This window comes from Chiloscyllium plagiosum, unplaced genomic scaffold, assembly GCF_037043375.1.
Source record: "Chiloscyllium plagiosum isolate Xiang-an unplaced genomic scaffold, Cpla_swu_hap1 HiC_scaffold_22, whole genome shotgun sequence".
Lineage (NCBI taxonomy): Eukaryota > Metazoa > Chordata > Chondrichthyes > Orectolobiformes > Hemiscylliidae > Chiloscyllium > Chiloscyllium plagiosum.
The window spans coordinates 22,126,540-22,141,533 of NW_028270160.1; the positions used below are offsets into that span (position 1 = coordinate 22,126,540).

At 39.7% G+C, this 14,994-nt stretch overlaps 1 protein-coding gene across 7 annotated transcripts in view; it reads left to right on the forward strand.

Annotated features, from left to right (window-relative positions):
* hspa12a (heat shock protein family A (Hsp70) member 12A) overlaps window positions 1-14,994 on the forward strand; it is a 265,691-nt gene that overhangs the window by 192,592 nt on the left and 58,105 nt on the right. For 6 of the 7 annotated variants that reach the window (XM_087998838.1, XM_043712818.2, XM_043712820.2 and 3 more), the window contains 2 exons: window positions 8,979-9,061; window positions 14,305-14,432. In XM_087998838.1, the coding sequence (XP_087854964.1) occupies window positions 9,053-9,061; window positions 14,305-14,432 (137 nt within the window). In that variant the 5' untranslated portion in view covers window positions 8,979-9,052. The remainder of the gene's footprint in view (window positions 1-8,978; window positions 9,062-14,304; window positions 14,433-14,994) is intronic. The other variant, XM_087998837.1, reaches the window with a different exon arrangement.

Sequence of the window (14,994 nt, forward strand, 5' to 3'; positions counted from 1 at the left end):
TGGGTGAAGTGGGAGCTGCAGAGAGGCATAAAATTGATGTAGAAGTGGGGATGGCATAAGCTGATTTCTGTTCTCTGGTAACTTGGAGTGGTAAATTTAGTATATAATGAGGGTGAATAACTTCTGGGAACTGATGCTGATATTGCAGCCATTCTTTGGCTGACTTTGATAATACAGAGATCTGAGATTGATGCTGATAGCAAGGGTGTTTCCTGGCAGTGGTGGAAATGCAGGGCTCTGTTGAGGGTACACCAGAACCTATTTTTCTAATCAGCTTGTTCAGAGAAGGTAAACCAAAATAGCTCCAGATCTGATTGTAAGCAGATAATGCTCATTGGACTTTATATTGGGGGCCTCTTGTGGTGCAGTGATAGTGTCCCTAGTTCTGGGTTCAAGTCCCACTTGCTCCAGAGGTGTGTAATAACATCTCTGACCGCATTGATTAGCATATGTATATGCACTGGATGCTGCATTCCTGCCTGTCTCAGGGTGTCCTTGGAAAAGGAGCTTATGCTATTCACCAAAACTTTCAATTCTCTTCGAGAGAGGTGGGCACCACAGACAGTGGAGACTTTATTTCCCCCTCAAACTCTATTTTGATTTAATTCCCCTTCCCTACCTATTCTTGGTGCTACTGCACTGTCCTGACCCTGAAGGGATATGTAGGTAAATTGATGACTTGGAAACATGGGTGACTTAGTGGTGGTGGATATTGGTGAAAACTAACATGTTTGGTTTGGTGGTCAGAGGGAAAAAAAACTGTTCAATTATGTGTGATAGCACTTCTAGATATTAAAAAAAAAACTACTGTTCCTGTGTTCCTTTTCTGGACCAGAAGGCCTGGGTTCCACTGCCAACTGCTCAAGAAGTGTGTCATGACATGCTTGAATATTTCTGATTAGAAAATATGTAAGAAGTGGGTCATACCCTAGTTGGGAAAAGGTTTGGCTGATGGACAGGGAAACAGCCCCCAAAAGAAAAGTGAAAATTGGTGTTTGTGGTAAACAATAGCCCTACAGAAAAATCACTGTAACTCTCTAATTTAATCCTGGTGAAACTTTTGCTGCATATTTATCCATATGGATGGCAGTATTGTAAACGTTTCTAGATTGATGCTGATACTGCAAGTTGTTCTGGGGCACAACCTGATAGCAACAGTATTTCCTGAGATTGATGCTGATAAGATAGGCGTTTCCTCAGACTGACAGTGAAAGGACAGGCATTTGATGCTGATAGCACAGTGACTCAGAAGTTAGCATTGCTGGCTCATAGTGCCAGGGACCTGGATTTGATCCTAGCCTTGGATGACTGCCTGTGGAGAGTTTGCAAGTTCTTTCTATGACTGTGTGCTGTGGTTTCCTTCCACAGTCCAAAGATGTGTATGTTAAGTAGATTGGCCTATTAAATTTCTCTGTAGCGTTCAAGGATGTGTAGGCTAGGTGGATTAGCCATGGCAAATGTGGGGTTGGGATGTGGTTTAGATGTACTTCAGAGGGGTGCAGACTTGATGGGCTGAATGGCCTCTTTTGATACTGTAGGGGATTCTCTTCTAACTTCTGTGTGTATGTATGTGTGAGAGAGAAAGAGAGAGAGAGAGTCTCTGTCTAGCTGCATGTTGAATATTTTGAGGTAGATAACATAGTCTCTGAATCATTGCCATGAGTAGGATTCATTTGTTAATTTGCCTGCTATGGTCAGGAGTAAGTACTGGGGCAAGGATCGGACTGAGTACAGAAAGTTATGTTCACAAAGCATGTAGCACTTGCAGGCGTGCTTTAGTTTCACTGGCTGCGTATCTGTGCAATGCTGTTGCCCTTAAGGGGCTCACATCACTTCGACTTGAAGCCCTCTCCCTTACATATCAAACCACTTACTCTGCCCACTCTGGGTGTGGTTTCAGCCATTTTTATCTTCATTGCACATTTGTTATTTACAGCATTCCTCCATGTATTTCAGCTACTGTAGTCCATGTGATAAAGGTATTTGTAGCTTGATAATATAGCTCTAGGGTTTGGATGCAGTGATTACAAAGATGATGTCCAAGTTAGGATTATATGTGACTTAGTGTTTGACTTGGAGGAAACTAAAGATTAGATTTTGTGGCACGATGTGCTGCTCATCAATATTTGTTGCTTGTTCCTTGCCTAGACATGGATAACATTATAGCTCTTTCTTTTCAGTTTGTAAGTATATGTACCTCATTGTGGCATACAACCAGGCAGCAACTTGCCACACTCATCTCCCAAGAACTTCATATGTCAGTTAATATTAACATAGCCACTCATGAACATCCATAGTGTCATGTCGGTACTTTCTAATCAACCTGTTCAGAGATATTATCAGATACCTTCAGAGCAGGAGTCTGGACTCTGGGCCTTGAATCTAGATATCCTGGCTCAGAGGTGAGGACATGATCACTCCATAATGGCATCATGTATATTAGGCAAATTGACACATGGTGGCATTTTTAAAATTCATTCGTGGAGTGTGGGCTTTGCTGGCTGGGCCAGCTTTTATTGGCCATCCCTAGTTGTCCTTAAGAAGGTGATGGTGTGCTGCCCACTTGAACCACCACTGTGTGTGTGCTATAGGTTGACACAAAGGGAGGGGGTTCAAGGATTTTGACCCAGTGACACAGAAGGAACTGTCATATATTTCCAAGTCAGGATTGTGAGTGGCTTGGAGGGGAGGTTGCAAATTATAGTGTTTCTATGCATCTGCTGCTGTTGACCTTTTTAGATGGTTTGAAAGGTGTTGTCTAAAGAGACTTGGTGAACTTCTGCCAAGCACCTTGTAAATGATACACACTGCTGCCGTTGAGCATCAGTGCAGGAAGAAGAGACCATTTGTGAATCTTCTACCAATCAAGCGGATTGTTGTGCTCCAGATGGTGTCAAACTCCTTAAATGTTGTCAGAGTTACACTCATCCTGGCAAGTGGGGAATATTCCAACACACTCCTGGCTTGTGCCTTGTGGACACACTTTGGGCAATCAAGAGTCATTACAGTCATAGAGATGTACAGCACGGAAACAGACCCTTCGGTCCAATTCGTCCATGCTGACCAGATGTACCAACCTAGTCTCGTCCCATCTGCCAGCACCTGGCCTATATTCCTCCAAACCCTTCCTATTCATATACCCATCCAGATGCCTTTTAAATATTGCAATTGTACTAGGCTCCACCTCTTCCTCTAGCAGCTCATTCCATACACACAACACCCTCTGCATGAAAAGATTGCCCCTTAGGTCTCTTTTATATCTTTCCACTCTCACCCTAAACCTATGCCCTCTAGTTCTGGACTCTCCCACCCCAGGGAAAATACTTTGTCTATTTATCCTATCCATGCCCCTCATGATTTTATAAACCTCTGTAAGGTCACCCCTCAGCCTCTGACGCTCCAGGGAAAACAGCCGTAGCCTATTCAAGCTCTCCCTATAGCTCAAATCCTCCAACCCTGGCAACATTATTGTAAATCTTTTTTGAACCCTTTCAAGTTTTACATCTTTCCGACAGAACGGAGACCAGAATTGCTTGCAATATTCCAACAGTGGCTTAATCAATGTTCTTACAGCTGCAATATGACATCCCAACTCCTGTACTCAATAATCTGACCAATAAAGGAAAGCATACCAAATGTCTTCTTCACTATCCTATCTACCTGCGACTCCATTTTCAAGGAGCTGAAAACCTGTACTCCAAGGTCTATGTTCAGCAACACTTCCTCGGATCTTACCATTAAGTATATAAGTCCTGCTAAGGTTTGCTTTCCCAAAATGCAAATTTATCTAAATTAAACTCCATCTGCCACTTCTCAGCCCATAGGCCCATCTGATCAAGATCCCATTGTAATCTGAGGTAACCTTCTTCACTATCCACTGCCATCTCCAATTTTAGTGTGGATTCTGGGTAATCCAAGATGGTGAATGGGAAAGATTTCTGGCTGTAACAGCTGCTCCTTTTTTTGAAGTATCAAAGCTTGATGGTTAAATTCTCTTTTTCTGGAGATGGACATTGCTGGCCTTTGCATGGCACAAATGTTAATTGCCAGTTTTCAGCCCAAGCCTGGATATTGTCCAGGATTTGCTGCATTTGGACATTGACTAATTCAGTACCTGAGGAATTCATTCAATTAGCAAAGAACACCCCATTTCTGACTTTATAATTCAGGGAAGGTCATTGAGTAGCAGTTAAAGATGGTTGGGCTGGGGACATTATCCTGGCGATCTCCTGCAGAGATGTCCTGGAGTTGAGATGACTGACCTTCAGCAACCACAGCTGTCTTCCATAGAGTCATACCTGACATAAATCAATGGAGAATTTGCCCCGGATTCCCATTGTCTGTAATTTTGCAAGGGCTCCTTGATACCACAGTCAGCCTTGATTTTAAATGGAGTCACTGTCACCTGACATATTATTCCAACATGTCGGAAAGAAAGTGTAAGTATTGGCCATGCTGACTGATCTGATGTTAAATGGACAACACGTTGACTGATGCTCATTTGTAAGAGCTTGAACAAGCATAGTGGGTTGTTTTGTTCTGTACAGTAATAATTCTGTGATTCTGTGATATACTTGGAATGAGCCAGAAAAAAATAACAATTCAGGGCAGTGACAAATTTCAAAAACACCACAAGGCTCTCCATAAATTGTAGCTTGACTGCAGCGTCATGGCAGCTGGCGTAGGTCATTGGCATTCGTGTGTACCAAGATCTGCAGATACGGTCACATCACTCTGGAATGTCTTCTGTAATTCTGTCCCATTTCATGAGAACCTGTATCTAAAGTACCTTAAAAACAAGCTTACTAAAAGGATAAAGCAAAAGAAACAAAAGTTCACTGCAAAAAACTGTTGCAAAGTTTATTAGAAACAAACAAACGCAAAAGTTCAAGCAACTCAACATAAAAACAAAAGTCTGAGGCACTTAAAGGGCTACTTTGTACCTGGGACTTCCTATATTCTCACCCAGATATATGCTGAAAAGAAAAAATTGCAAGACAATGGAGGTGGGGCAAAGCCATTTTAAAAAAAATAGTTAATTATTCAAGTCTGCAGTCATAATAAAGCTAAGACAAAATAGACAGCTATGGTTGAGCTCACTAAATGCAGTAGACTTCAGAACTGGCAATCGCTTAAGGGCCAGGGGTTTTACTACTGCTGGAGAGAGAGAGCGTGGCCGAGCAGGGGAGCCACAAAAATCAAGGGATAGGAAGATATGGCAGGTCAGATTGGTCCTCTCTGTCATCAGGGCTTTTTGCCGACAGTGGAACTGGATGTAGAGAAATTATCTGCTTCATAGCAGCACAGAGCCAATTTAGATATGTTAAACCCAAATTAAAGACTATGTCACATACCAATAGCACAAACTAATGGAGTCATCTTCTCAGCAGAAGCCCAGGAAGGAAGGTTTTGCCCTTCTGGCAAGGAAGGCAGCACCTATGATCGTAACCCAGAAGGGGTTTCCCCCCTGACCCATTGTCACATCCTTTTTCACTGTCTCTGGTTCTCCTGTATATCACAAATAACTACCTCTCACGGTGATGCTGCCGAAGCTTCAGTGTTGCGGTCCTCCCCATCAGCATCAGGAGCTCAGCAGCCCACACTAATCGTACAACTCTTAGCTGGTGACCTGTGGTAAAATTACCAAGGAGCTCACCTTGCTTGCAGTTGTGAAGACTTGGACAGTCCAACCAACAATGTTCAGCTAAAGAATTGCTCCTGATTCTGCAACCTCCTGCACCCAATGTCTGTCTTCAGTTATTAGCAAAAGCATCTCGTTCCAGGATATGTTTACTGCATAGTGGATACTTTGATAGTTTTGGTCAGAACATGCTATTCTTTAGGCATATTCAGGTTCTTTTAGGGTGCTGGACATTTCTTTAAGTTGGTCCAAGAATAGTTTACAATGAAAACACTCCTTTTACTGTGGTTCCAATGCTTCTGAATGTGTTAGTCCTGAGTTTTCTTTTCAATTACATTTAATCATAAAGTAGAATATTTATATCCAAAGTTCATTTAAAGTAGATTTACTTTGAAGTTTTGGTTATAACATATTGACATTCAAAACATTAATAGTACATAATTTGAAAAAACATGTAACTGAGTGCAGGCAGTACATCCGAATGACATTTCACCAAAATTTCTTGTTTGTGCTGGCAGTAAAGTACTGTACTATTACATTACCCAGCTAACTCTGACCTTTTATCTTGTGTAGTAATCAACCTCAGAAAGTTGACTTTTTCAAAAGATTTTCCATATGACTTTTTACATTCCCATCAATTTCTTCAAAAACACTTGTTCCATGTGAAAGATGCCAGCCACCACTACCTCCCCTAAAAATGTCAGTCTTCTGATATGTTTCTTTACTCTTACCTCAATGGCAGTGAACTGTTAAACTAGGGAAAGCTTCACTGTTGAGAATGTGCTAACATTAAAAATGCATTTTATCATGAGAGAGGACTTTTTAAAAATATGGTAGTGTTTACAATCTTGATTTATTTATCTGTAACCAATTTTAGAATTTAAAAAAATATAAAATTGGCATTTAACATTTCCACAAGTAAAAAGAGACACCACGGTGGTGTATCGAAGGAATGAATACTTATCTAGACTATGAGGCTATCAGTTTTCTTTGGGGAAGTACAATTTGGAAATAAATATTTGTAGTTTGCACTCCTTTGAAATTTGCAGTTACAAATAATCTTTATTCCTAAACAGAAAAACATCATTCCTTTGGATCACTTGAAGTTATACATCTGAAAAGCCTTGAATCATTCAAGCAACTTGTCAAAAAGTAAATCACTGCTTTACATTCCAAATTTAGCACACTAATTTTGAAAGTCTAAGCCAAGAGGAAGCTGACAGGAAGTGCAGTGTTTTATTTCTCCAGCTTCAAAGACATCAAAACAAACCTCTGTATCCACAGGCAGGAAGCATTTGCAGCTTTTAATCCATTAGTCACAGCTTCAAGCACTAACCCTTTCACTAAACTAATAACTCTACTGAGGTTGAAGAATAGATTGCTTTGATACTTTTGGCAATTTTTATTGTTGCAAAATTCACATGCTAGAAAAGGATGAACAAAGGTGGTTTTACCTTCAAAATATGTCAGCTGCCAGCAGTTGTCAATAAAAGGGTTACAGTGATGTCCCTCAGCCCGAACATTCTTGGTTCTTGAGAGCTGAATGCACAACTTAGATTTCATTTTTTACTGAATCTGTATTGAGCCCATGGTTGGTGTTACAGCACATACATAGAAAATGAGCAAAGCAGCAATTTCAATTACTTATATATATTGTTACAGCCAGGTGTATAGTGTTACAATAGTTCACCACCTTTTCCTCAGTAGATGTTTTGTAAAAGAATTTGCTTGTTAATTTAGTCTGTATTTATGTTGTTTAAATCCTGTGCTATAGGAAAGATATTCATGTAAGTTTTAAAACAGAAAAGAATGTTTGTGGGTCTTAAAACCTGATGCATTAAAATAAAATCCAACCCGCAGACAAATATTTTCTAATCAACCTGCATAGATATTATAATACTTCTATGGAGCAGGTGAGACTTAAACACCGGCTTCCTAGCTCACTGTGCCACAAGAAGCCTACTCAGAAAGCAGCTTACATGGACAGAAGGAATGTAAATTGTTTAAGAATTTCCAAAAGCAAGTTCATTTTGTATGCATTCTGTATGTGGACACTTTGAGTGGTTTCAGCCTATGATCATTGATTTTTCCAAATGCAGTGCAGAGAAAATTTTGCCTTGGTAGACAACCTTTGCAGTTGTCAGCAGTTGATTAAAATTGAAGACATTGCCTATGGTCTTTAATCAGAGATAGATTTTCAAAATAGCAACAAAGAGTGGACCATGAGTTCTCTTCTCACTGTTCTCTACTTATGGTCTCTCTGATATGAAAAAGCATAATCTTTTTTTAACAACAGCTCGGTTGTTTGCTATCACATGACCTCCATTTGCAAACTAACCATCTACTAAATATGGTCATGGCAGGCTAGCAAACTCTCATTCCAGGTCCATTGTATACAATGATTAGATTAAACAGTTGGTTGGACCTCCTTTTCAGCAAAACCCCATTGTCCAGTGTGTTTGAGTTTAATGGCTTAGTCCACACCCACTTGGAACAAACAGCTCACGATGTGGCGTTTTTGACATTTTCATGATCTTTGTATTTTTCTAATGTTCTCACCACTGTTTGTGCCACACCAGAGGAGAAAATTCCTCCCATGTTTGCATAACTTTTATTTAGTTAGCTCCTAGAGATAACATGAAGTGTTTTAAAATCCAGTGGGCCACTTAGAAATCAGTAATCCTGAATTCTTTTTTACAACTAGTGGTTCTGAATCGGCTGTATTTAATAAGTATGGGAGAAAGTTTGACTTTGTGTAATGATGTGAAGTGGGAGATTTTGATTCAGCCATGCATTATTCATCTCTCCCAATTTTAATTTCTACAGTTGGCTTATTTAAATAATTGTACAACAAAGTTATTTTTAACAGTATCTCTGCTTATTCATGGTAAGCACAGTAATTGCTGCTCGCTGTGACAGCTACTATTTTAACCTGCTTATCAGAGCAATCTGTTACAATCTATTTCTTTAAAGTAAGTGAGATAAGGACACAAGCTGAATTTGAAATCAAATTTAGAAATATTAGAGCATTGTTCAAATAGAGTACAAAACTGAAATGACATGATAATCTGTTGATAATCTACAACAGGCCCATCAACTTTCATAAAAGTAAATAAGTTTGCATTTCAGCTACAGAGCTTTTAGCTAAACAGCAGTTCTAGTTTCTTTTCCACATTGAAGTTTCACTTATAAACAAAATAAAACTGATTATTTCTCAGATTTCAATAGATAAATTAGAGTTATTTACTTTCATCTTGTATTCTAGTCCTATTTTCTTTTTGCAATTCACTTTTGAAAATTGAGTCATGACCTAATGATGCTTATTACCTCTCTACAGAAAATGTCTCTTCACCTTCTCCATCGCCAGCTAAAAGCCTGGGGGAGCCTGGTATTACCCCACTTAGCCCTTCAATGTCTCCAGTAAGAGAATGCTTCCTTACTTTTAAACTGCTTGCATGTCTTTTGATGTATTACAATTCTTTGAGGTTTCAGTCATGCAGAATTAATGTTTATTAATAATCTTATTAATGTTGTTAATCACAATCTGGACATCTACTTCATTACAATCTGCAATTATTCTGAGTTTGGATGTTTATAGTGTTACATTTATTATTAATATGTTTTTAAGAGGTATAATTCAGAATGTGATCAGTTGTTAAAGCTGGTGTCTTGTTATAATTGTGATAACTGGTTAGAGGCAACTTGACAAAACTGGAATCTAAATTATGAACTTCTAAAGTTTTCTCATTGGCACATTCTCATTGGTGGCAGTTTGGAAACCAGACTGTAGTCTCTTGAGCCAACGTATGGCATATCCAATCTTACAATGAGAGGGTTTTGAAAATCTGAATGAAAATTTGTGAAAGGTGTAAATTGACTTAATTTTAATAATATATCAATAAATAAAGAGACTGTGTGTGTTGATTCCACAGTACAGAACAAAGGGCTCCCACATCTATCATGCATCTTGTCCTTAGAAAATGGTTCATTCCAAAGAAAAAGGAAAATCTGCATTTCTTATAGTATCCTTCATTTCCTCAGGATACCCCAAAAACGCCTCATACTAGTGGCGTAGACATTATTGTAAGATTGGTTGAGGACTGTTGGGGATTGGAAGTAGGGGTGAATGTTGATGGAAATTGATGGGTGGTTATTGGGCAAAACTTTGAGATAACTCTATCACTATGTTTTGAATAGTGTTGTGGAACTATTTGAAAGAGAAATCTATGCTGGCTATTTCTTACAGGCTGATTTACTGTTAACTTTTTAAACTTGACTCTGAAGTCAAGTTCAGATATTTCCATTACTGAGAGAGTCACTATGATTTTAGGCTTCTATCCAACAGTTTTCCTTGAAACCACTATAGGGTACTGGGACAAAACTGATAAATTTGTTAAGATTGAGCTTATTGTTTGCTTCATCAGTTCTTTCAACGTTGAAAATCAGTTGCGCTTATAGAAGTCATAATTCATCTTGATTCAATGAAGGAATTAGTCTGTTTAGCTGAAGCCTGAGTGAATGGTCAAGCTATTCAGTTTAAACACAGACACATTGTGAAATATGTGATTGGAGTATTTTTTAACATAATGTGTAAGATTTGCTCAGTCTGATTTTATTTGTGTAAAGATTTGTCAGTTTACCTTTAAGTAATCAGCAGAAATTGTTATGCTTTGTGCCTGTTTTTCAGGCATAAAACAGGTGCAGCATTTGTCCATTTAGCAGTGAGACTGCTTGTTTCCAGTCTGCACAGGCACTGATCCCACTGTTAAATTTGTGGGCCCTTATTTTGCTGGTTCAGGCTGACACCTAAAACAATTCATTGTCTGATTATTGTCACATTGCCTTTGAGGCACTTTCCTGAGTCCAAACTGGATACCATATGTTTCCTTTGTTGCATCTTAAAATGTTATCCCATTGGCTATAAAGTACTTTGGGAACACCTGAAACTCATGAAAAGTGCTATTAATGCAAGATCCTTTCTTCTCTTCCCTTTCTGTTTTAAATCCTGAATTAAATTCAAGGATGGTAGCTTGTGGAGTGGATAAATGCCACACCACTTGCTTCCCAATAGTGTATTCCTAGGAGAATTTATGTCCTAGCAGTGACCAGTGGAGGACAGCCAGCTGGAACCAGGAGGCACTGGCAAAAAGTTGCATTTGGTAAGTTCAGGAGTCATAGGTATTATGGGAGTACAACATAGTGGAAGACAAGATCTGAGCTTGAGGATGGGCGTAGACAACAAATGGGAGGAGAGCAATTGCCAGATATCGGTGACATTTTTATAGAGCAGAAGTTGCGATAGTAGTGATTGAGGTAAGACAGTAGAGTCAATTGAACATGGGCCTTCCACAGGGATCCAGAACATCGGAGGGGGAAGCCTCAACTGGCAAGATCTGTTGGCCAGTCAAAGCTTGACAGTCCCTCTGTACTCAGGAGCACCACTGTGAGGTGGTGGCTGCTGCCAGTGCTACACTACACCTTGTCTAGACAGGTGAGTGATGCACAGAAGCGGGTGTGTGAGTCATGGGCTGGATGAATGGGTGAGACCTTGGCAACAAGGACAGTCCACTATAATTTAGTTCTGGAATTAAATAAAGGCTATATGGGTTTGCTGATTCCTTGAAAGGTAGCCTAGTAAATCCAGCAACCTCCTGGAAAGGGTTTCTCACTACCAGGCACTCTGAGCTGTATCTGGGGTATAGCGTTGGGCAGAGACAGTGATCCCTTTTCCTTTTCTCCAGCATGACAATTACACCGCAAGCCCCATCACACCATCCTGCCTTCTCTGACCTGTGACCTGACATCCCTCGATGATCCTGACCCTCATGTGAGTGCAGTACCACTAGTTGCCATTGTTCCCAGTGGCAATGATGGACAATCTGATTGGAACTTTCACTGCTGAGGCCTCTTTTTTTTTTGAGGTGGGGGAGGTAATAACAGACATTAAGAGCTTGAAAAGCACTTAATTCCATTGGGCTACCCTCAGGGAACTGACTAGACCTTTGGGAGTTCAAGGTTTCCCTCTGCAACCACAATTGTTGATCTGTATAGAAGCTAACAAATAGGAGAACTGCACAGATATCATAAGATAGAAAACATAAAAAAACTAGCTTTAGAAGTAGGCCATTCAGCCCGTTTTATCATGTTCCATTATTCAGCATAATCATGACTGACACTCTATCTCAATAACATATTCCTGCTTTCTCCCCATACCCTTAAAGCCTTTAAAATCTAAAAAGTGTATTTTTCTTGAATATATTCAATGGCTTCGTCTTCATAGCCTTCTATGGTGGAGAATTCCACAGGTTTACAATGCTCTGACTGAAGAAATTTTTCCTCATCTCAGTCCTAAATGGTTTCATATCCTGAGATTATGTCCCCAGATTTTGGACTCTCCAACCAGGGAAAACATCCTCCCTATATCTAGTCTATCCAGCCCTATTAGAATTTAATACATTTCATTAAGGTCACTTCTTATCCTTCTAAACTCTAGTGAAGACAAGCCCAGTTGAATGAAGCTCTCCTCACAGCACAGTCCTCTCTCCCTGGTATCAGCCTAATGAATCACCAGTGCACTCCCTTTTGAGGCAATAAATGCTTTCTTAGATGTAGAGACCATAAATGTATGTAATGCTTGAGTGTGGTCTCACCAAAGCTCTGTATAAGATTACATTACAGTGTGGAAACAGGCCCTTCGGCCCAACAAGTCCACACCAACCCGCCGAAGCGTAACCCACCCATACCCCTACATTTACCCCTTACCTAACACTACGGGCAATTTAGCATGACCTGCACATCTTTGGACTGTGGGAGGAAACCGGAGCACCCGGAGAAAACCCACGCAGACACGGGGAGAACGTGCAAACTCCACACAGTCAGTCGCCTGAGGTGGAATTGAACCCGGGTCTCTGGCGCTGTGAGGCAGCAGTGCTAACCACTGAGCCACCGTGCCGCCCACAAACTGCATCACAAACTGCGCCCATAACTGCAGTAAGACACCATTACTTCTGAATTCAAATCCTCTTGCAGTAAAGACCAATATATCATTTACCTTCTTAAGGCATCAGAGATCATCTCACAACTCAGATGTCCATCCTGCCTTCATTCGCCTGTGGCCTCAAGGCCTCAGTGATCCTGGGCCTCATGTGAGTTCAGTGCTACCAGCTGTCAGTGGAATGTACCAAGCAGGTACTGAATTACACCTCAATTTTAACCTAGTTTGGAACTGAAATGGGCTGGTAAACTATGACTTCATCCCTGCCCTCTTTCATAGGCCTATTCTACACTATTTGAGGATGCTTAAACCTGAAAAATCAATGTCGTCTTATGTTTTTTTTCCCCCATCTCAGTCGTACATATAAGTGCAATCATGTCTTTCTATCCAATATTTTTACAGTCTTGGATCAACGCCCACTTTGGCTTATTTTCTGCTTTTCTCACTTTATTATGCATTCTACTGATCCATTTAACTAACTTAAATTGTGATTGTTAGGTTAGGAGGTCCATATTTCTTTTATTATTGTATCATGGTAAAGTCACTGTTCTCATAATTCAGAGACCTAGACAAATGCATAGGGAACATGGATTCAAATTCTGCTTTGCCAGCTGGTGGAATTTAAATGCAATTAGTGAAAGTCTGGGTTTGAAAGCTTGTCTTGGTGACAGTGGCCATGAGAACTGCTATTGATGTTTTGTAAAAACCCATCTAATTCATTGATGACTTTTGGAGACAGAAATCTGCTGTCCTTCCCTGGTCTGACCTTTGTGATTCCAGGCTCAAAGCAATATGATTGACTCCTAACTAAACTCTGAAATGGTCCATCAGAGAACTCAGTTCAAGGACAATTAGGGGTTGGCAACAAATGATGGCCTTGCAGTGATGTCCATATTCCATGAATGAAAGCAAAAGCTGATTGAAGTAACCCCAGTTTAATCCTTTACCAAACTATTTTTCTGGAATTTAACACAGAGGATCTCACAGGATTTTTAAACTCAATTTTAAACTCTTCAGATATAGGTGGCACACCCACCAGCTGTCACCTAACATTAGCACTGAACACGCATTGAGGAGTTGCTGAGCACAACTCTACAAGTGAATGCAAGAGCGTATGGAGACAGTTCCATTGCTACAATCTAATTGCCAGCAAGAACTAATAGCATAACTGGGTGTGTTCATCACTATGTTGCAGTGTGTATATATCCCCATACCTGGAGCACTAATATGTTTCTAAATATTTCCTGTCTTTGAATGTATTTGCAGAGTCATGATAATAAAAAGTGACTGATTTCATATGTCTACAAAAGAAAGACAATGAAATACTTCAGGGAAACAGGTTGGATTATTGTGAAAAGCAGTATTTTGTTACTGTCAAGTGGCCTGCAAAGTGGCATTCTTTCTATTTCTTTTGTAGAGTTTCTAATCTGTCCTTAACTTATGATCTTTTTCTAACATTTGTGAATAAGGTCATAGAAAGATAGTTGGATAAAGCTTAATTGAGGAGTTCATCAGCTATAATAATAACCAAAAATAACATGATTCAATATCGTGGATAATTAGAATGAGGTAAAACATTGCTTTAAAACTTGAACATCATTATAATATAATAAAAATGCAAAACATCAGCATTAAAGTGCTTCTTGAACAAAGATCTTTTTTCTTACAGAAGGACTCTGAACAAACTGCATCCTTGCACCAGTCATTTGTTGTGGTGGTAGCAATTGATTTTGGCACGACTTCTAGTGGATATGCTTACAGCTTCGCTCGGGACCCTGAGTGCATTCACATAATGAGGTAAGTACTGCAATGCAGAGACACTGCTGATTTTCCAGCCATTTCTAGCTATTAACCCTCAGAGTCAGGGTGTGCGGTAAGTAATGGATGACTTCCAGGAAGATTGGGTACTCTACTCATTTAAGTGTTCCAGCAAGATGTTAGTACAGTGTTTCTGTTTTCCAAAAGCCAATTAATCTGATTGAAATGGATCCTTAATGGGTTCAGGTTGATCGGTACTAAATGTTTAGGTATAAAATCTACAGTCTGCAAAACAAAAACCAAAGAACAGTGGATACTGAAAATCAGAAACAAAATCAGAAATTGCTGGAAAATCTCAAAAATCAGTTCTCAAGAAGGGTCACTGAACCTGTTAATTCGGTTTTCTCTGCACAGGCCTGTTGAATTTTATCAGCAGTTTCTGTTTTTGTTTCTTCAATTTGCAAATGTTGTTATTTCACCATTTTAAACTGAAATGTTGCAAAGTATTCTAAGAAAATGAAAATGTGAGTCAATGAGATGAGCAATAAAAAGCAAAGGGTGCAGATGATCAGCCTGAGCGACATTCCATCCTTTTCTTTGT